The sequence below is a fragment of the Wickerhamomyces ciferrii genome, contig 00144 (genome assembly GCF_000313485.1).
Source record: "Wickerhamomyces ciferrii WGS project CAIF00000000 data, strain NRRL Y-1031 F-60-10, contig 00144, whole genome shotgun sequence".
Classification (NCBI taxonomy): Eukaryota; Fungi; Ascomycota; class Saccharomycetes; order Phaffomycetales; family Wickerhamomycetaceae; genus Hansenula; species Hansenula ciferrii.
Genome location: NW_011887596.1, coordinates 1 through 23,070, shown reverse-complemented (window position 1 = coordinate 23,070; position 23,070 = coordinate 1). Strand labels below are relative to the sequence as shown.

At 32.1% G+C, this 23,070-nt stretch overlaps 7 protein-coding genes across 7 annotated transcripts; 4 read left to right on the top strand and 3 right to left on the bottom strand.

Moving 5' to 3' along the window:
- Positions 1-260: 260 nt before the first annotated feature.
- BN7_4158 (uncharacterized protein) lies at positions 261-4,034 on the bottom strand (the record flags this gene model as incomplete). The annotated part of the gene is made up of 1 exon (XM_011275256.1): positions 261-4,034. One exon carries the CDS (start codon positions 4,032-4,034, stop codon positions 261-263), a length of 3,774 nt encoding a protein of 1,257 aa, XP_011273558.1.
- A 360-nt stretch (positions 4,035-4,394) lies between these two features.
- BN7_4157 (uncharacterized protein) lies at positions 4,395-5,537 on the top strand (the record flags this gene model as incomplete). The annotated part of the gene is made up of 1 exon (XM_011275255.1): positions 4,395-5,537. The coding sequence occupies one exon, from the start codon at positions 4,395-4,397 to the stop codon at positions 5,535-5,537; it is 1,143 nt and encodes a 380-aa protein (XP_011273557.1).
- A 4,286-nt stretch (positions 5,538-9,823) lies between these two features.
- On the top strand, positions 9,824-10,639 carry BN7_4156 (uncharacterized protein; the record flags this gene model as incomplete). Its single annotated transcript, XM_011275254.1, has 1 exon — positions 9,824-10,639. The coding sequence occupies one exon, from the start codon at positions 9,824-9,826 to the stop codon at positions 10,637-10,639; it is 816 nt and encodes a 271-aa protein (XP_011273556.1).
- A 429-nt stretch (positions 10,640-11,068) lies between these two features.
- TCB1 (Tricalbin-1) lies at positions 11,069-12,030 on the bottom strand (the record flags this gene model as incomplete). Its single annotated transcript, XM_011275253.1, has 3 exons — positions 11,069-11,447; positions 11,519-11,858; positions 11,955-12,030. 3 exons carry the CDS (start codon positions 12,028-12,030, stop codon positions 11,069-11,071), a joined length of 795 nt encoding a protein of 264 aa, XP_011273555.1.
- Positions 12,031-13,329: 1,299 nt separating this feature from the next.
- CPR6 (peptidylprolyl isomerase CPR6) lies at positions 13,330-14,515 on the top strand (the record flags this gene model as incomplete). The annotated part of the gene is made up of 2 exons (XM_011275252.1): positions 13,330-13,410; positions 13,472-14,515. 2 exons carry the CDS (start codon positions 13,330-13,332, stop codon positions 14,513-14,515), a joined length of 1,125 nt encoding a protein of 374 aa, XP_011273554.1.
- Positions 14,516-15,587: 1,072 nt separating this feature from the next.
- RPO21 (DNA-directed RNA polymerase II subunit RPB1) lies at positions 15,588-20,654 on the top strand (the record flags this gene model as incomplete). Its single annotated transcript, XM_011275251.1, has 1 exon — positions 15,588-20,654. One exon carries the CDS (start codon positions 15,588-15,590, stop codon positions 20,652-20,654), a length of 5,067 nt encoding a protein of 1,688 aa, XP_011273553.1.
- Positions 20,655-21,164: 510 nt separating this feature from the next.
- Positions 21,165-21,671, bottom strand: BN7_4152 (uncharacterized protein; the record flags this gene model as incomplete). Its single annotated transcript, XM_011275250.1, has 1 exon — positions 21,165-21,671. The coding sequence occupies one exon, from the start codon at positions 21,669-21,671 to the stop codon at positions 21,165-21,167; it is 507 nt and encodes a 168-aa protein (XP_011273552.1).
- Positions 21,672-23,070: the final 1,399 nt, after the last annotated feature.

The window sequence follows — 23,070 nt, the reverse complement described above, 5'->3', positions numbered from 1 at the left end:
GCCATATATCGGTAATGGAGTTGGTAATAACATATTTAATGACATTTTTACATATGCGGATAATTCTAGAAGATTTGATACAATATTTTTTCTTTATTTAACAGATCTTCATAATATTAATTTAAACAAAATTATACAAAACTTTTTTTTTCTTTTTTCTTTTAAACTCTTAAATTCTTTTTAAAGATAAAAATCTTTATATATCACAATTTTAATAAATGAAACCTTTATCTAACAAAAGTATCAACCAATAAAGTGTCCTAATTTAATGCTTCAGCAAATTGAATCAAACGTTTAATACCAACTAACCAATTACCACCTTCATTACTATGATTAGTTAATAAATCAACATGAGTATTTAAAGCAGTTTGATAATCTTTTGAACTTAATGAATCAACTAAACTATTTAATTTATTAATAGTTGGTGATGTTAATAAATCTTCATTATTTAAATGATCAAACAAGATATTTAATCTTTTTTCTGTATCAATAACTTGTTTACCATATTTTTCTGGAACATTTGGTTTAATTAAATTAAATTGTTCATCTAATTTTTTATAAATATTTAATGATCCTTCTGGAATATGTGAGCGATCCCCTGATGGATATTTTGATTTTGGTGGTTCACTTTTAGGTGGAGCAATTGGTGGAGCTTGACTTGAAACTTGTGGAGGACCTTGGAATTGTTGTTGTTGTTGTTGAAGTTGAGCAGCAGCAGTTAAAGGAGGACCAACACTTGGTGGTGCAACAGGGAATGGTGATGATACTTGTGGAGTTGCATTGGCACTTGGGGCATATGGATTAGGTTTTGGTACTTGTGGTGGACCAGCAATTTGTGGAGGTGGTGCATAAGGACTTGGTGCAGATGGTGCTTGAATACCAGCACCGATTGGTGGAGGTGGAACAGCATATGGGTTAGCAGCAGGTGGACCAGAAGCAGGTGGTGGTGGAGCATATGGGTTTGATGGAGCTGGTGCAGTATTAGCACTTGGAGCATATGGATTTGATGGAGCAGCAGCAGCAGGTGGTGGAGGTGGAGCACCAGATTGATTATTTGATAAATTTGGACTGAAAACATTTGCAGGTTGTTGAGTTGGTGTATAACGAGTATTTGGTTGAGTTGGAGCAGGAGTTTCAACTTGTGCACTTGATTTTCTACTCTTGGAAACTGATCTTGGTGGAGGTGGGATACTTGGTGCATTAACAAATGATTGATTACGACTCAATGATGGTGGTTGAGGTGTACTAACATTTGGTTGTGGTAATTGAACAGGAGCAGCAACTGCAGCAGGAGCAGCAGGAGTTGAACGACGAGTTTGAGTTTGGAAAGTTGATGGTAAATCATTCCAACCTTCAGTTTCATTCTTTTTAGTTGGTGCTTTTGGTGGTGGTGGGATTGCTGAAGATGGATTACCAGGAGCAACATTAGCTGATAAATCATTTGGTCTATATGGATTAAATCCTGAAGCTGATGGAGTTGGTACAGCTGGTTTATAAGGATTTGAGGCAATTGAAGCAGCAGCAGTTGTAGCAGCACTACCAAGAGCAACAGGACCAGGAGCACCAACAGCTGGTCTATATGGATTTGAAGATGGTGTACTTAAATTTGGTTGAGCAAATGGTGCATATGGTGATTGATTAACTGGAGCTGGAACATTTGGAACTGGTAAACCATAAGCTGAAGTAGCAGCATTTGGAATATTAGGTTGTTGAGCAACATATGGATTATTTGGAGCTAAACGTGATGTTCTTGTATTTGTAGTAGTAGTTGTCGCACGAGAACCAATACCTGAAGCTTTAGCAATACGTTCTTTTTCTAATTTAACAGCTGGAATATCATTTGATAATAAATTTAAAAATTTATTAGCTAATTCAAATTGACCTGATGATGAAATAATACTGGTATATTCCAAGATTGTTGACAATAATGATTCATTATTAGTTACTGGAGCATCTAATTTTAAATTTGATCTATAAGCACTGAATTTTTCAACAAATTCATTTAAAACTTGGAAATGAGCATCATATGGAGATTTCTTGGAGTTTGATAAAATTTTTGATTCTAAAGTTTTCAATTCACTAACCCAAATTTCTGCAACTTTATCTAAAGCAGATGCAGAGATATATGTCTTAATAGCATCGTTACGATTTTTGATTGGATCAGATTTATAAATACGATCACCTAATTTTATAAATTGTTTTTTCAAAACTTCATCATTACCTTGTGAATAATTTTTGATTGAATTGGCAATTTCTTTCCAATTTGAAACATTACCATTTTCAACAAGATCATTAATATTATTTGATGAAACACTGTATAATAAACGAGCAATTGGAGTTTGTGAAGCGTATTTATTGAAATAAGCATTTTTTACTTTATTTTTCAAATCATCAGAACCATTCAATGCAATGATTAAAGCTTCGATTAATTGATCATTTGATAATGAAATATCAATAGCTTTTGATAAATTTTTGGATAATAATGCATCTGATAATTTTTTTAAATTTGAATCTTGATCAATTAAATTAAATTCACCAGATGGTAAATATTCATTTGATGGTTTTGATTCACCCAAATTTTGGAAAAAATCTTCATCATTTGATGCATCTTTTGTAGCATCACCATTTGTTCTGGATTCTGTTGTTGTTTCATCATCTGAAATGTTTAATGAAATGAATTTATCAAATACATTACTTTGACCATCTAATTCATTTAATAATTCCCAATCAGATTTATTTATATCATCAAAAGATTTAGATAAATTTTCATCAATTAAAGATTTAAAGTCTCCAGATTCTAATGCAGTCTTCAATGAATCATTATCTTTAAACCCATCAGGTTTAAATTTTGTAATTTTAACTTCAGATGATTTTTCACCAGTTTTAGATAATGAAACTACTTTACCACCAAATCCAAAACTAACAGCACTTGGACTACCATACCAATTTGGAGCTTGTTTAATAAAATATTCAGGTTGTTGAGTATCAGTATCAGAAATTTGATTCCAAAAATCATTTTCATTAGTTGAATTAATTCTTTTGGATACTGGAGGTGAAGTATCTTGTAAAGTTTGTACAACAATTTTTTTATCAAAACTTGCACTTGCGAAAATATCTGGTGATTCTGGGGCAAATCTTGTTTTGAAAACCCAATTTGCAGTAGTTGGATATTGAGCTAATTTATCACCGGTAATTGGATTCCATAAGATTGTAGTATTATCTTTACCACTTGATAAAAGGAAATTTGGATCTTTCTTATTCCAATCAACAGATAAAATTCCCTTCTTGTGACCTGATAATATACGTTCTGGAGCATTTGAATTTCTTAAATCCCAAGTTAATAATAATGGAGCACCATCACTTTCAGAAGCTGTAATTAATTTTGTGCTTTGAGTTGGATGCCATGAAACAACAGATAAATTTGCTTTGGAACCTGAATTTTCAGTATAAGATAAATGTAAAACTTCTTTTTTAGCTTTTAAATCCCAAATGGAAGTATAACCAGCACTACCAGCAGATGCAAAGATATGACTAACCGAATTATTCCATGAAACAGATTGTACTGTGTCCATTGGTGTCATTGCAGTACCTGGAATGAAAGGACTTAAATTTGTAATTTTATTTGTATCCCAAATGAAAATTTCACTATTAGCACCACCAGAAGCCAAAATATTATTTTGAATAGGATTAAATTGCAAAGATTTAATTTGACCTGAATGTTTTTCACCTTTTGCAATTGAAGTAACATTATTTTGACTTTGAAGATTTTCAGTATTCCAAAATTGAATATTACCATTTTCTAAAGCACCAGCTAATAAATTGTTTGATTTTGACCAATCTAAATCATGAAATTTTGCATCAGCATCAACTTGTAATTTAGGTGTTTTGTTATCCAAATCATAGAATGAAAGTATTGATTTTGAAGAGAAATCATCATCAATTACACCAGCAGCAGTACCGGTAGCTAAAGTTGGTAAAGAATCATTTGACCAGGCAAAAGTAGCCGTGCTATGTATATCATTAATCTTGACCATTGTTGAGATCTGTTCAGTGTACTATTAGAACAACAAGATCTGATTCAATTGATGGTTGAAGATGATATGAGGTTGTCTTTGTTGTTCTTTGTTTGTTGATTTTGTTTACGCCAGATCACAATTTTGAATGAAATGGACAAAATTCGAAAATGGGAAATACGTGTCGGGGAGAATCGGGGGTAAATTAGTCGGAATAGCTTTATGATTATGTAATATTTCAGACGTATAAACTATTTTGACTTTTATGAGAGAAATTTAATTAAAAGAGAAGTTGAATTTTTTACGAAATTCATATAAGTAGTTGTAATATATGAAACTTATAAGGTAATCATTATATATTCACAGTATACATCCATGAGTATGCAACCAGTGAAAGAATCAGAGCGAGAAAAGCATTCAAGTGGATCAAATAATAATAATGGTATCAATAATACCCACAATAATTATTGGACAAAAAGTCAGAAAAAATTAATTGATAAATATCAGAATCAAATGAATTATAGACTTATTCCATTAATCCCAACACCCGAACAGTCAACTGTTAAGATGCCATTGATAACTTGTCCAGATGTATTATCAGATATAGAAGCCAGAGTAAGCATACCATTTTTAGATATAAAGCCAAAACCATCAACTTTGAGATCATATCCTGAGAATCCATGGTCAATAACTTCAAATTGGAAATTAAAATCTGCCTCAGAAAAGTATAGAATGCCTGTTAAAGTGTTTCCATTTATGTTTTTTAAAGAGAGATCAAACCCTTTAAATTTAAACAATCTTCATGATCATTTCTATAGTTCATTTTTTTATTTTAGACCAGCTATAAACAAATCAATTAAATCAGACTCAGATTTAAGACAATATTTGATTGATTCTTTGACAAATATCCTACTTGATTATTATGTGAAAAAGGACGCATTGGAAACTTCAAATAAAACCCCAAATATACCAGCCGTTAATGCTGATCATGACCCAGATCATCATAGTTATTATAAATTCAGAGAAAGTGAAGAACCTATACTCTCCCATAAAAGATTTTTGAAAGATTATCAGCAAAAAGTGAAATTATGTTTAGCATATAGACCCAATAGTCAACCATTGGTGCCTTTGTTGGAAAATTTGATCAACGTATTAACATTTGGTGGAGAGTTAAAAGAAGTTGATGGATTTATTAATTTTTTTGAAAGTGAAACTCATACAGCCATATCTATAACGAGAAAACAAATCACAGATGAAAAGGATAATATAGATAACATGAATTTAAAGCATTCAAAATTTCTCAATGAAAAAATTCTTTATTTGTCTAATAGTACAATCAAATTTGGTGTTGAACACATTTATTCAAAAGCACATATCAATTTCATTCCTGGTATATCAACTTATGATTTAGTTGATCCTCCACCACCGTCTTATCAAGAATCATTGCATTTCGATGAACAAAATTTTTTAAATGATGATAATATTGAAGACACTGACGCATATTATAACGTTAAAAATACGTGAAGTTTTTATTTTTTCTCATTCGATCTCAAAATCTTAATCCCATAGAAATTGAATTCTTCTGCAGGATCATTAAATTTCAAGGTTTATATATGAATGAAATCAAAGATTTCAGTTGCTCGCTTCGCTCACAAAGTAGGGTATAGGTTTAATTCTTAATCCTAATGGTGGTAAAAATGATCGCGATTTCTCAGCTTCTCAGCAAATAAGATGTAGAGGGATCAAAATAATTAATTAGTACAATAGTACAAAACAATAACTTCTATTCATATCAATATTCTTGTAATTATTCAAGGGTCAGTATCATGATGTACTAATTTATCAATACTTACCAAATTACTGTATATTAAAGTCGTTCAAACTCCGACGAATCATTTGGAAACTAATTCATTAACAGGAATCGAAGAACCCATGATCAATTTAGAATTAAAGGAAAATAAATCAAGATATTCAACTTTTCTCATCATATAAAGTACACATGGTGTGAATGGGAAGATCGAATTAAAGGTTCACGGCACATTTACTTGAGTAAGAACAAATTCAATAAGACAAACTCATGTTTCTCAATTTTCCATGAAGAGGTACCAAATATCAACGTATTCGATGTTAAAGAAGAGAATACTAAACAGTCATCAGTGTCAACCAACACCTTTCACACAATTTCAAAAAAATCTGTCGATCATCGTTCTATTCTGAATTGGATGGAACACCTTGAAGGATGAAGATAGAGCCAATTAAACAAACACAATATTCAAGAATATGTTTATAATCACACCAGTTAATATAATCACTTTAATAACACACCAAAAAATAATCATTTTTCAAAAATGCATATAACTCATATTTGAACCTGCAAAAGTAGAACAAAAACACCATTGTCTTTAGCTCTTCACCTAAATAGCCTAAAACAATAGCATGATCACTCTTATGTGATTCACACATAAGCTTCTTAGCGTTCATAAAGAACTCCAGTCAAGGTATAATTGATACACAGCTTTGTGATGAGCGCAAAAGGGGCCTGTGATTTATCAACAACAAACGTGACAGCACATTTAAAACCAACTCTATTTTTATTATCTAAACCCAGCTGCAATAGCTTTCCGTAAAATCGCTAACCGATGTATAACTTTCAATCAAAATAGGGCTTATGAACTTATTTCAAAGCTTATAATCCAATTTAACGATGATGATAACGCAAAAATTAAGGGATCAAATATTCACTGTAATTGACAAAACCACGATAACAATTGTTATTCAAACAGCAAAAGCTAGCAGACCAGATGTAAAATTACTTAAGTTATTTTAAGTATTCCTTTGAGCATTGAAGTTTAACTCACCTGAAGTTAAAAAAAAATACACCCTTGACCTGTTAATGTCCAAAAGGGCACATATTTAACTGAAACCGGAATCTTGAAGTCAATATAACGATAGGGCAACTTTCATAGAGGTAAAGTCATGGAGGTAGATCTCATATACTTCAAAACGATCTTATACCCATAGGCAGTCAGAACCGAAAAATCAAACTGATCTTCAACTTTTAAATTGGGTATCAGTCACCATATAACAATCCGCTATTGTAAGCCACGTAAGCGCTCCAAGCTTCAGCCAATACAATAACTTATCTAGCAACCTTCATGAGCGCCCTTAAAACATTTATCAAACACTCATGGCTTCAAATAAACAACCAAACCTTGGACTCAATAGCAAATGACCACATATGGCTGAGGTAGCATTGACCGAAAGCTGAAAGCCTAAAATATCTAACATTTCAAATATGAAGTAATACCGACTATATAATACAGTTTTGTATTCACCGCAATATAAAGTATAGGATATTCATACTTACCACATATGATTGATAGCTGAATAGCAAATAACACAATGAAGAGCAACTTTTCAACATTAAATCCAAGTCATGGTCAAGCCCACCATATATATATCTGCTGTATACCTGTCACAATAACCTGAGATGTGAACATGACATGAATAGAAGACCACCTGAAATATGAGTCCAGTGACTCGGTCAACATCTTAGCACTAACACAATTAATACCCATACTTCAAGTAAATATTTAGCCCCACATAATTCTACCAAGAGGTAAATAAGTAGGGACCATCTTCATTGGAATATACGAAGCCCCAAGTAATTAGTCTCCAAAGGTGATATTAGAGCGTGTAAATATCTCAAGTGGGAATTTAGTGAGGTATGGAAATGTGCGTACACCTGTAGAATGGTTAAGTTGACACAAAATGTAACGACCGGTATCTAAAAGACATAATCTGTAGCACAGTCCACACAACTCATACATCAATGACTGTAAAGCTTGATTAGTGAACAATTAACATTAACTTTCAACCATTTAACCACGATAAATTACCACTCATTTAGTTCAATGGCAAAGGACCAGACCTAAAGCGTAATTGACTGAAAGCTGAAACCTCAAAGCATACAACGTAATGACACAAACCTAATAAGGTTGACATCCTAGTAGTACGAATATCCACATGCAACTTTATCGGGTATCTGAGCTAGTTTTCCCTGTATGAGCTTCCACAGCTTATAGATCTTCTGTAAATAGAATGGTCTTAAGCACTAACAAATTAAAAAGTCCAAACCTTTTTTCTGAATGGCATTGTATCAAACTTTGAAGTGTATGATAACAACGCATACCAAATATGGGTGACATAAAATAACAAACAGCACAATATATCATAAGTTACAGTAAATCATACCAACGTCCAAAAGACACACATTTAACCGATAAAGGTCAACCAGCTTCACCAAAACAGCAGGTTTTTCATGTAAGCCGAAGACGAAGACAACATCACATTCTGGTAATATATCATCTGTATTTCCATCATTTATCAGATGCCAACAGGGACCAACTTTGAGTATGTTAAATGGTGCTTAACATATGGGATTCTTTCCCAATTACCAACAAACTAACTTATTCAAATCATTATGACCTTTCTCCTTTTAAGCTCAACCCTGTTTTTCTGAATGATTGACCCCCAGAATGGTGTAAAACTGAAAAGGACCTAAAACATCATCTAGGAGTATACTTTGATATGATACACACAGACCAAACCTAAATGATAAATAAGACAATAAAGTGTTCCCAGCTTAACGGTTGTAGCATCAGTAGGTAAAGCGGTAACACCTCTGATGATTGAGTTGGAACTTGGAGGTTAGGAGACGTTAGAACGATGGTATAGAAAAACGAAATGTAAACAAAGAAGGACTATTAAAATTGAAAAAAAAACGAAATGTAAACAAAGAATTAAAAACATTAAAAAAGAAACTGAAAAGTAAACAAACCGACGAAAAGTAAACAAAAGATCGCTAATTGACCAATGAGAGGGCTGGAAAGGCCAAACTTCAAGACACTATATCTCGCCAGAAAGAAGAGCTACAAAGTTCTAAGTAGTGGGAAGTGAAGGGAGTCGTATACTGGCTATCTAATGGTCATAGTCGCGATTGTGTAGCGGCCAAACTGAAGGCTGTAGGATCATAGAATTAATAATATATATAATTAATTAATTAATTATAATAAATAAGTAGCTGACGTGAATTCCAAGATGGTGCGCTCGAATATTATTGATCCGCGCGCAGTGTAATTAGTTAACATAATGTATGTTCTAGCGTCATCTTTTGATTCTTTTATTTTCGCCAGACATGGTGTTACGGTAATCAAGAATTGAGGAAGACGGTTACAAGTTTCAACTACATTACAAGTTACAACTAATTACAAGTGACAACTTACTATAACTACTAGCTTTCAAAATATGTACGTACACTTGTTTCCTGGCGCTGTTGTATGCAGTAATTTGAGGTATGTTTCCCTGGTAACTATTCTTTCTAGGAAAAAAAGCCACTTGAATAGGTACGTAAAAAAAGAGTCGCCAAGGTAAAATTACCAATACATGATCAATCATCACACTGTAATTTACGATGAGCAGTTGATCGCCTGTACCTACGTGCATGAATAAAAAGCATACTCTAGATCGGCATCATAATTTATAAAATCTTAAGTCGATACTATATAATTGTTAATCACTATGGAATACTATAATTTTGGAAAAATTAGTACCGAGTTGAAATTTGGATGGATCACAAAACCAATTGTGCATGAATATTAATCACAAAACCAACTAAATTCAACAATGACAAGTAGTTGTATGAAATGAAAAAGAAGGTCATCTTATGACATTCCGTCAACATTTTGCGACATTATACTTGTAGACATTCATCTATAGTTTGAAATTACCAAAAGAAACCTAAAGGTATCATGACAGATTTACATTCCTCACGCACCAAATATGCTGCTGATCCAGAATCAGGTTTTCGTTTTGGAAGGTGGGTTCACAGAGATTCTGGAAGTCTGGATGAAGTCAGAAGTCAAAGACCAGTGGTTAGAAGAAACTGGCAAGTACGCTTTCAAGAATCAATCAAGTCTTCATTAAATAGTTGCAATCATAAGGTGCTGGTAATTACCCAAGAATACTACAATAAATCATTAGATGGTTTAAAGTTTTTGAAGCTGGAAGTCATTTATTTATTCAAAAAGGTAAAAAGTATTTCTGTTGAGATAAAGTTTAATTATAAGAGAAGGGAAGCTGGCCAAGAACATCCAGAAGATCAAGAAATTGGTGAAGAACCACCAATAGTTGAAGGTGAAGGTGCTGTTAATAATGTCCCAAAAAAATCGAGTTTAGAGGTTATGAATGAAATATTAAAAGATCAGAACAAAAAGAAGAGCTACAAGATTATAAGACTGTTGAATCAAATCTTGCTATTTATAGGTGCTGGTTTATTTATGTACAAAATAGACAATGAAGACATAGATTACATTTGGAATATAGTCTCATTAATTTTTGGTGTCTTTGGTCCTACAATAACAGAGTTTGATAAAGGTTTTCTCAATTTGATTATGTTATTCATATTTAGTACATTAAGTTCAATTAAAGGATGGGGACCTGATAAATGTGGTTACAACACAACTTTGTTTCTGATTCATCTTTTTATTAAATCTGCTTCACTGATTGGTATAACTCTTTTGTTTTCTTTCTTGATCAATTTTAAGCAAAATTCTTTATCATCATAATAAATTTCCAAAACTGTGACAATTCTTTTTCAATCAAAATTATATCTTATTTGATACACGCTTTTTATAACTTTTAATCTGAAATTAACAATGTAAAAATTGAATAGTAATGAAAACCAAACCTTTACTTATATCACGAGTTGATAACGATATTGCTGATGAGGACCGCACTGCAATAACACATGAATCAGAAGAAAAGTTAAAAGCTCTGGATTGATTCTCTAAAACATTTGGAGTCTGAAATTGATTAACTATGATCAGCTCAAACTGACAATGTATAATCAGGTGGCCCAGATAATAATTGTGGGACATTTAATTGGAAAGAAAATGGTTGGAAAACCATTGGACCTGCGAATTTTTTAATCATTTCATTAATAAATGGATAAAGACCTGGGTGTGATAAAACTTCCCAATTGAAAATAGATTCACCTAAAGTTTAGAAATAAAATCAAATTGAGGTTGTTTCATCATTTGAACATTAACAGTTTCAAATTGTGGAATTTTTGTGGTCATTCTAATTCTAACTCTTGCCCAAGCTTTAAATGCAACATTTTCCACAACAACTGGAATTGTAATACCGAAAAGTGTAGCTTTAACAACAACTCTTTGATTAACATAATTTTTCAATTGTTTAGCACTTGAATCTGCAGTAGCATGAGGAGTAAAAGAAAAAGACCAATCCATAACAACAACATCATCTTTTGGGATATCTAAAGTTTTAACAAAATCAATTCTTGGTGGTTTAATACCTGCAGTAAATTGATCAATCCAAATTGCTGAAACAAATGGTGGAATACCTTCATTTAAACTAAAATTGGATTAACATGTTCAGTAACAATTTGAGAAACTGAAGGTTCAAGATAAATCCAATGTTTATACAAAAATGTATTTAACCAATCCATAGTTTCATAATCATTTTCAACAGGTTTAATAGTAAATTCTCTTTGTAAACCGTCTCTAGCAACACCTCTATATTTTTTAATAGAAGCTCTATAATAAACAGATGCAGTAAGAGTAATAAAGAAGACTGGAGCAATTGAAAAATTGAATCTACCAACAATCCAAGATAATAAACCAGCACCAATTAATAAACCAACACTATGGAACCAATCACCATATAAATGATCAGGTAAATAACTATCTAAAAGAGTTGGTGTTGCTAAATCTGCCCAGTGGTGACATTGAAAGGTATGAGGAAGCGTTGCAAATGATTTGCTAGCTGTCACAAAAGTTAAACCAAGAAAAGGGGTACCTATAAAACAAAAAAAAGAGCACGAAATATTGTAATTTGTAAATTGTAAACAATCGTCTTTACTTAATTCCGGAACATTCCATTTCCTCGGAATATTATAAAAAACATAAGCACTGAGCAGGCAGCGATTAGATTGCATCTGGAAGAAGAAGCCGAATGCTAGCTTTCGAATGGTAATACTCTCGCCTCTTTACTGTTTATACTACAGGTGCTGTTAATTTTAAGTATACTACTATAAAGAATGGTTTTACTCTCACATCTCAGTCTCGAATCTTTGGTATCTACTGTTCAAACTATTGGCTATCATAGCTGCTTAATGCTTGATACATTAGAAATTTGGAAAATCCTAGTAACAATTGTGGCAAGTAACAATAAACATGATACTGCTTTTACTCAAACTATTTTGATTGAAAGGTTGTGGTGAACTAATTTTAATATTTTATCTCCTCATAAATTACAAATTAAGCCTTTGAGACCAGTCCTTTTATGATTAAAATAATGTTGATTTGAATGATGTTTGTGTTATAAATCTTATTGTGCTGAAATCAATCGCGATCTTTAAAATTTATACGAACCAAAGCTAATCCCGAACTCGTCTCGTTATTACAATACTACTCATTTCACTATTGTTATATTATATTATATTATTGTAGTAGTATAGTCTACTGTTATATTAAATTACATCACAATGTCAAATATAGATGATGAACCAGATGAATGGTGAGTATTATACTAGATCATACTATATTATCACATTACTAACAACATCAGGGATCAAAGAATAAATAAGACTGGATGTGCAGGTGGGTATTGATATCATTAGTATTATGATCACAGTATATACTAATAAATCACCAGATGAAAACTTGAAATTACAACTATGTCATGCTGATAAAGGTGATTGGAGACAATGTACTGAAGAAGTGGGTATTACCATATATATTACTACTACGTACAATACTAACATTCAGCAGATGAAAGCTTTTAAAGATTGTTGGGCCAAAAATCAAAATGATAAGAGAGTAAAGACTGTTAATAATGAGAATAAAGAGATATGATTATGGTATTATGATTATATGATTACTGAATAATGTCCTAATCCTGTAAATAAAAATGAACAAAAATGTACATAAATTACAATATAATGAAACTCAATAAAACATAACAAAACATAGCTAAACATGGACAAATACAACTGAACACATAGTTATTTAAATCATTGTAGCATTGTTCTTTCCTTTCTTTTCTTTCCCCTTTCCTTTCCTTGTTCAATATTTCACAATTCTAGAAATCTATGGAAAATTAAAATAATCTGTCAATTTTTTTTTGATCCCGAGATTGAATTTGATGGATTTTGATTTTATCTTCAAATATCCTCAACACTTGATATTCAATTGACCAACTATCAACAAGATAAATACACTTCAATTAACTCATAATGTCCACTGAATCACGTCCAAAAGTTTTCTTTGATATCTCAATTGGTGATGAACCAAAAGGTAGAGCTATTTTTGAACTTGTAAGTAACACACATTCATAACGGCATGGGATGAATTATGATTTACTAACAACAACAATAGTTCAATGATATTGTTCCAAAGACTGTGGAAAATTTCAGAGCTTTAACTACAGGTGAAAAAGGTACCACTGAATCAGGTATTGAATTATCATATAAAAATTCCACATTCCATCGTATAATTAAAAATTTTATGCTTCAAGGTGGTGATTTTACAAATCATAATGGTACTGGTGGTGTATCAATTTATGGTGAAAAATTTGAAGATGAAAATTTCAAATTAGTACATGATAAACCATTCTTATTATCAATGGCTAATGCTGGTCCAAATACAAATGGTTCACAATTTTTCATTACTACAGTACCAACACCTCATTTAAATGGTAAACATGTTGTTTTCGGTAGATTATTACAAGGGAAATCATTAATTAGAGCTATGGAAAGAACTGAAACGGATTCTGGTGATAAACCTTTGTCTCCTGTGAAGATTACAGATTGTGGTGAATTACCATCTGATTATGTTATTGAACCTGCTGCACCAAAACAAGATGATGGTACTGGTGATATTTATGAAGAAATCTTGGCTGATAATGATAATATTGATGTTGAAGATTCTAAAAGTGTTTTCAAAGCTATAAATCACTTGAAAGAAATTGGTACCACTTTATTTAAATCAAAAGATTTTGAAAAATCATTTGAAAAATATTCAAAAGCTTTAAGTTATTTAGATGATTATTTCCCAGAAGATTTATCCTCTGAAGATATAGAAGCTTTAAACAATTTGAAAATTTCAGTCAATTTAAATGTTGCATTATTAGGTTTAAAAGTTAAGAATTTCAATAAAACTATTAAATCTTCAACAAATGTTTTGGAATTATTGGAATCTGAATCTAAAAATGATGAAAAATCTCAAACCAAGGCATTATATCGTCGTGGTGTTGCTTATTTAAACCTCAAAAATGAAGAATCAGCTTTAACAGATCTTGAAGAAGCTTTAAAAATTTCTCCAAATGATGGTGCTATTATTAATTCAATTAATGATGTTAAAAAAATTGAAAAAGAACGTATTGCTAAAGAGAAAAAAGCATTCAGTAAGATGTTCAAATAAGGGTACTAGTGTATAACAATACAACAGTATAATAATATAGCTGAATAACGTGAATAGTTGTAGTTTAATTGATCATTATCATTAGTTTATACCATCAATATTCCGGGTAACACATCTGAAAATATTAAATATTACATAATCATATCTTCGCGAATTGTTTTTTATCAATGTTTTGAAAATTCGTGGAAAATTGTGAAAAAATGACGAAAATTGAAAAATAAAATCAACGGGGGCAAAATAAACATATAGAAATCAATAAACTAAACCAAAACAAACCAAAAAATATCATCAATTTAAATCATAAAACTGATACTATTTCAAATTTTAAAGAACAAGGGTTTATCAAGAGGAACTTTTTGATTGATTGAACTTATTATCGTTATCATTTGGATAGGAGTTTATATTGGTTTTATTGTCAACAAACAAAAGTTTATTAGATTATAATTGCACTCATTCAATTGACGTTGCTGATTATTTAAAGTTCCTATATATATCATTAGGAATACTGCTTGTTGTACAGTTTGAAAGAGGTTCAAAAAGAGACATATTTCTTTGAGATTTTCTGATATTGGTGAAATTTTCTGATTGTTTTTATTTTTGCATTTTAAATTATAAAGAAATTTATTAAATAAAAGTACTGGATACTATTTAATTTATCATATATCGTCACTATCAAACAAAAAAAGTTATTAAAGTTCATTTTTCATATACATATAATTCAAAAAATCAAAAAAATACAAAAAAAACAAAACAAAACATTTTAAAAAAAAATATTATTTCTATTTCAATTAGATTCTTATACAACAACAACTACACATAATCATGGTTCAGTTTCCTTATTCAAGTGCGCCTTTGCGTACAGTGAAAGAAGTAGGTTTTAATCTCCACATAAAATCATAATAGTTTTTTTAAAGACAAGTTTTATTAACAAGTTATTTTAGGTCCAATTTGGTCTTTTATCTCCAGATGAAATTGTAAGTTTTTCATTCCAAAAGATTTGGAAAAAAAAAAGAGTACTAACTTATTTATTTAGCGTGCTATTTCAGTTGCTAAAATTGAATTCCCAGAAACCATGGATGAACAAAATAAACCAAGAGTTGGTGGGTTAAATGATCCAAGATTAGGTTCAATTGATAGAAATTTTAAATGTCAAACCTGTGGTGAAGGTATGAATGAATGTCCTGGTCATTTTGGTCATATTGAATTAGCTAAACCTGTTTTCCATATTGGGTTTATTAGTAAAATTAAAAAAGTTTGTGAATGTGTTTGTATGCATTGTGGTAAACTTTTATTAGATGAAACAAATGAATTATTCAAACAAGCTATAAGGATTAAAGACCCAAAAAAGAGATTTAATGCTGTATGGAACTTATCCAAAACTAAAATGATTTGTGAACCAAATTATCCAGTTGAAGATGAATCTGGTCAATCAGTTTCAAGAGGTGGATGTGGTAATTCTCAACCAACTGTTCGTCGTGACGGGTTAAAATTATGGGGGACTTGGAGAAAAGGTAAAGATCTTGAAGATAATGAACAACCTGAAAGACGTTTACTTACTGCAAGTGAAATTTTAACAGTTTTCAAACATATAAGTCCAGAAGATTGTCGTAAATTAGGATTTCATGAAGATTATGCACGTCCTGAATGGTTAATTCTATCAGTTTTACCAGTTCCACCACCACCTGTTAGACCATCAATTTCTTTTAATGATACACAAAGAGGTGAAGATGATTTAACTTATAAATTATCTGATATTATGAAGGCTAATATTAATGTTCAAAAATTAGAAATGGATGGTTCTCCACAACATGTTATTAATGAGTTTGAATCTTTATTACAATTTCATGTTGCCACTTATATGGATAATGATATTGCAGGTCAACCACAAGCTTTACAAAAATCTGGTCGTCCTATTAAATCTATTCGTGCTCGTCTAAAAGGTAAAGAAGGTCGTATTAGAGGTAATTTAATGGGTAAACGTGTTGATTTTTCAGCTCGTACAGTTATTTCTGGTGATCCAAATTTAGAATTAGATCAAGTTGGTGTTCCAAAGAGTATTGCTCGTACTTTAACTTACCCAGAAACTGTTACTCCATATAACATTCATAAATTAACAGAATTAGTTCGTAATGGTCCAAATGAACATCCAGGTGCTAAATATGTTATCCGTGATACAGGTGATCGTATTGATTTAAGATATAACAAACGTGCTGGTGATATTGTACTACAATATGGTTGGAAAGTTGAACGTCATTTAATGGATAATGATCCTGTTCTTTTCAATCGTCAACCTTCATTACATAAAATGTCCATGATGGCACATCGTGTTAAAGTTATGCCTTACTCAACTTTTAGATTAAATTTATCAGTTACTTCACCTTATAATGCGGATTTCGATGGTGATGAAATGAATTTACACGTTCCACAATCTGAAGAAACAAGAGCTGAATTAATGAATATTGCTGCAGTTCCTTTACAAATTGTCTCTCCACAATCCAATAAACCATGTATGGGTATTGTTCAAGATACTTTAGCAGGTGTTAGAAAAATGACTTTACGTGATAGTTTTATAGATTATGATCAAATGATGAATATTTTATATTGGATTCCTGGTTGGAATGGTGTTGTCCCTCAACCAACAATTTTAAAACCAAAACCTTTATGGACTGGTAAACAAATGTTATCAATGGCTATTCCAAAAGGTATTCACATGCAAAGATATGATGAAGGTACAACTTTATTAAGTCCTAATGATAACGGTATGATGGTTGTTGATGGACAAATCATGTTTGGTGTTGTCGATAAAAAAACTGTTGGTGCAACTAATGGTGGGTTGATTCATACAGTCATGAGAGAAAAAGGACCAAAAGTTTGTTCTGAATTATTTGGTTCTTTACAAAAAGTTGTTAATTTCTGGTTCTTACATAATGGTTTCTCAATTGGTATTGGTGATACAATTGCAGATGCTTCAACAATGAAGGAAATTACAGATGCTATTGCCTTGGCTAAAGAAAAGGTTGATGATGTCACATTAGAAGCTCAACAAAATAAATTAACTGCTAAACATGGTATGACATTAAGAGAATCTTTCGAAGATAATGTTATTCGTTATTTAAACGAAGCTCGTGATAAAGCTGGTCGTTCTGCAGAAGTTAATTTAAAATCATTAAATAATGTTAAACAAATGGTTAGTGCAGGTTCTAAAGGTTCTTTCATTAATATTGCTCAAATGTCTGCTTGTGTTGGTCAACAATCTGTTGAAGGTAAACGTATTGCTTTCGGTTTTGCTGATAGAACTTTACCTCATTTTGCCAAAGATGATTACTCCCCAGAATCTAAAGGTTTTGTTGAAAACTCTTATTTAAGAGGTTTAACTCCACAAGAATTTTATTTCCACGCTATGGGTGGTCGTGAAGGTTTAATTGATACTGCTGTTAAAACTGCTGAAACTGGTTATATTCAACGTCGTCTTGTTAAAGCCTTGGAAGATATTATGGTTCATTATGATGGTACTACAAGAAATTCATTGGGTAATATTATTCAATTCATCTATGGTGAAGATGGTCTTGATGCTTGTCATGTTGAAAAACAAACCATTGATACCATTCCAGGTGAACATGCTGCATTTGAAAAACGTTACCATGTTGATTTAATGAGTCCAAAAACTTCTATTAAACCATCATTATTAGAATCTGGTAAAGAAATCATTGGTAATACTGAAATTCAAGAAGTATTGGATACTGAATATAAACAATTAGTTGAAGATCGTCAATTCTTGAGAAAAGTTTTCATTGATGGTGAACATAACTGGCCATTACCAGTTAATATCCGTCGTATTATTCAAAATGCTCAACAAATTTTCCATATTGATCCTTCAAAAGCTAGTGACCTTACTTTGGATGAAATCGTTAGAGAAGTTCAAAGATTATGTTCTAAACTTTTGGTTTTACGTGGTGATAATAGATTAGTTTCAGAAGCCCAACAAAATGCCACTGCATTATTCCAATGTTTAGTTCGTTCACGTTTAACAACTCGTCGTGTTATTGAAGAATATCGTCTTACCTCTGTTGCTTTCTACTGGGTCACAGCTCAAATTGAATCACAATTTCAAAGATCTGTTGTTCATCCTGGTGAAATGGTTGGTGTTGTTGCTGCTCAATCCATTGGTGAACCAGCTACTCAAATGACATTGAATACTTTCCATTTTGCGGGTGTTGCTTCTAAAAAGGTTACTTCAGGTGTTCCTCGTTTAAAAGAAATTTTAAATGTTGCTAAGAATATGAAGACACCATCTTTGACTGTTTACTTAGATCCTGAATATGCAGCTGATCAAGAAAGAGCTAAAGAAATTAGATCTGCTATTGAACATACTACTTTGAAGAGTGTTACCATTGCTACTGAAATTTACTATGATCCAGAACCTCGTTCTACAGTTATTGAAGAAGATGAGGAAATGGTTAACTTACATTTCGAAATTCCAGATGAAGAAATTGAAGCGTCTATTGATAAACAATCACCATGGTTATTACGTATTGAACTTGATCGTACACAAATGAATGATAAAGATTTAACAATGGCTGAAGTTGGTGAAAAGATCAAAGAAACTTTTGGTGATGATTTATTCATTATCTGGTCTGAAGATAACGCTGAAAAACTTATTATCCGTTGTCGTGTTGTTCGTGATCCTAAATCTATGGATGAAGATTCAGAAGCTGAAGAAGATCAAATGTTGAAACGTATTGAATCAAATATGCTGGAAGCCATTACATTACGTGGTGTTCCAGATATTACTCGTGTTGTTATGATGAAATATGATAGAAAATTACCTGATGAAACTGGTAAATATGCTAAAGTTCCTGAATGGGTTCTTGAAACAGATGGTGTTAATCTTGCTGAAGTTATGTGTGTTCCAGGTGTTGATGCTTCTCGTATCTACACTAACTCCTTCATTGATATTTTGACTGTTCTTGGTATTGAAGCTGGTCGTGCTTCATTATACAAAGAAGTTTACAACGTTATTGCTTCTGATGGTTCTTATGTTAACTACCGTCATATGGCTTTATTAGTTGATGTTATGACTTCACGTGGTCATTTAATGGCTGTTACACGTCATGGTATTAACAGAAATGATACTGGTGCTTTAATGCGTTGTTCTTTCGAAGAAACTGTTGAAATCTTACTTGAAGCAGGTGCTGCTGCTGAACTAGATGATTGTCGTGGTGTTTCTGAAAATGTTATTTTGGGTCAATTAGCCCCAGTTGGTACTGGTGCTTTTGATGTTATGGTTGATGATTCTGCATTGAAAGATATTCCTGTTTCTGCTGTTACTGATGAATTCCAACCAGAAGAAGAAGCAAACGACGGTGGTGCTACTTCTTATGATTCTTCTACTCCTCAACACAGTTCAGAAATTGAAGCAGATGATGTTGTTTTCTCACCTTTGATTGAAGCTGGTACTGGTGGTAATGCCAATGGTGGTGGTTTCACAGAATACGGTGGTAGTGGTGGTTTAACAGATTATGGTGGATATGCCCCAACATCTCCAGGTGCAGCTTTGAATCCAACATCTCCTTATGGTTATGCTCCAACATCACCAACTGGATTTGCTGCTTCACCAGCCTATGCTCCAACATCACCTTCTTATTCACCAACCTCACCATCATACAGTCCAACCTCACCATCATACTCACCTACATCCCCATCATACAGTCCAACATCACCATCATACTCACCTACTTCACCATCATATTCACCAACCTCACCATCTTATAGTCCAACATCACCATCATACTCACCTACATCACCATCATACAGTCCAACATCACCATCATATAGTCCAACTTCACCATCATACTCACCTACATCCCCATCATACTCACCTACATCCCCATCATACTCACCAACATCTCCATCATACAGTCCAACATCACCATCTTATTCTCCAACTTCACCATCTTATAGTCCAACATCTCCATCATACTCACCTACATCCCCATCATACAGTCCAACATCTCCATCATACTCACCTACATCACCATCATATTCACCAACTTCACCACAATATAGTCCAACTTCACCACAATATTCTCCAGGCTCACCATCATATTCACCAAAAGAACCTGAAGAAGAAAAGAAATGAGAAGGCTATTGAAAAGTTGTACTTGTATTATGTGATTATAATTTTAATAATGAAAAAAATTATCAGTTACCTGTGTAAATTAATAAACTATGTATAACATATAAATAAAATAAATAAAGGGTTTGTAATAAGGTTTACATCGTAAGTACTATATGAAATTGATTTCTGTGGTTATATGTGGTTCAGTTTGACGAGTTAAAAAAGCTATCTACCCCATACTTTAGACCTGACCAGAACCAGATCCAGCATTCTTGTAGACCGGAAATTAAGTCAATCGAATACGTTATTCTTGAAAAGAGGGATTTGGTCATATAAACAGTACTGGATCTATATATCAATCTACAGTGGGCATTGATTAATTATAATGATATATTAATCAGCCATATATAATAATATATATAAATATAATAGAAGATCAACTTCAACAGCTAGTCAAATACTGGAGCTTTAAATTTGGAAAATGATATATATTAATGATCAATTCATTATGATTTAATTTTTTGGAATAACTTATTGTAAGTTAGCTTTAATTTTGATTGGAACGACTTCCTTATAAACGTTTGGTGCATGTGGAGCAACAATACCAATTTGGTATGATTCTTCAGAGTAGTTGTATGGATCATTAGTACCTTTAACAGCAAAGAATGAGTCTGAACCGTTACCAGTTAAATAACCGTTATCAACAGCCCATTTGGTGTTATCTTGGGTTGGAGAAGTTTGTAAACTTTGGAAATTACCACCTTGTTGAATTCCAAAGAATTCTTCATATGATTGATTACCACCAATTTCAACAGTTTTTGAAATGACACCAGTTTTGGTATCGAAACCGAAAGCTTCTGAAGCTTCACCAGCAAAGAAGTAGTTGATAGCAGCGCCTTCATGGATTGATGATAAACCTTTGTTGTTAACATCTTGGTTTGGAGATTCAATGGTGAATTTGACGGTGCTGTTTTGGATGGCAGCAGCGGTAGCACCAGTTAAAGCGACAGCAGTAGCTAATAAAGTTGAGAATTGCATTTTTGTTGTTAGAATTGTATGATTCAATTGATGATGATTGAAAAGTAGGATGTGAATTAATACAAGAAGGGAACTCAAGACATATTTATACTAATTCTCATTGATATAAATAGCACTATACTCAATTGTAATTGCTCTTCTAACTTCTGATGATAAACATGGTTATTGTTGATCTGTTTACCCTTCGAGAAGCACAACTCACCTTTCCAAAGTTCAAATGACGTTCTTTATGTATAGCGAAGTACTCCTGTTGGGTATTGAAAGGGACATCTGTGGAATTTTGTAACTTGGAATCTCGATCGAGGTACAAAATAATAATAAAAGGGCTCAATCTTGGTAATAGTATGGCGGTTTCCATCGGGCTTATATGTTGAACATTTTCCTGGAACAACTCTTGCTTCTTGATGATTCTTGAGTCGGACTTGGTTCTTTTGATTTGTTCTTTCTTGAACATAGATACTAAATATACCCTACTTAGTAAGTAGTAATTGCTTGAACTTAATCTGTATTTTTAGAACATTTAGGATTGTCGATCTCAGATTCATAGAACGATTTACAACGGCACAACAAAATCGAAAATATCCGGAAAATAAAGATTCGATCGTTTCAATGATTTAACCACGGATATTTAAAATTCAAGATGTATCATATAACCAGGATCGAGCTTTGTCATCATCGATATGAAAAATCCAACAAACTTCTCGAAAGTTCAATATAACAGTTAAAAGTAGGAAGATGGTATACGATTTTGACGTAAATTGGAACGTGGCTTTAGTGTTTTAGTACTACTGCCATTCATTCCTAATTCATTCAGTAGAAACTCAACGAAGTAATAGGAAAACTTGTTGAACTTGTGAATGTTGAGTTTATATTTAGAAATGTAGATCAATTACTGAAGTCTTGAGCTATATCATTCATTCATAGGTTTGATCCCAATAATCATACTATTTCATATGGTTATATGTATGTTTACATATTTTAAGGCATTTGATATCTGATAACAAGAACAAGACTGTCCATGTTGAGTTTGCTGAGCAACATACAATTGTGTTGAATCAAAATGTAAATTTGAATTAATTGATCTATTTATATCGTTTATACTCATCATCCTTTTCATTAATTTGTACTTTTTTTAGAAATCAATCCTCTAAACATATCAAATGAATTACCATCTGGTTGTAATTGAAATTTGCTTCCTGTTGATCTATTATCACGATCGACTTCTTCAGCAATTAACATCCCCCAGTCTTGAGTTATACCAGTAAGTTTTGTTCTTGCATTATTATGATCAGATAAATGAACAATTTGATTACTATGTAACCAATGTTTATAATAAATTGGTAATAAGCTTCCAAATCCTTCATTTTTAAATGTTTTGAAAAATTTATCCATATGATAC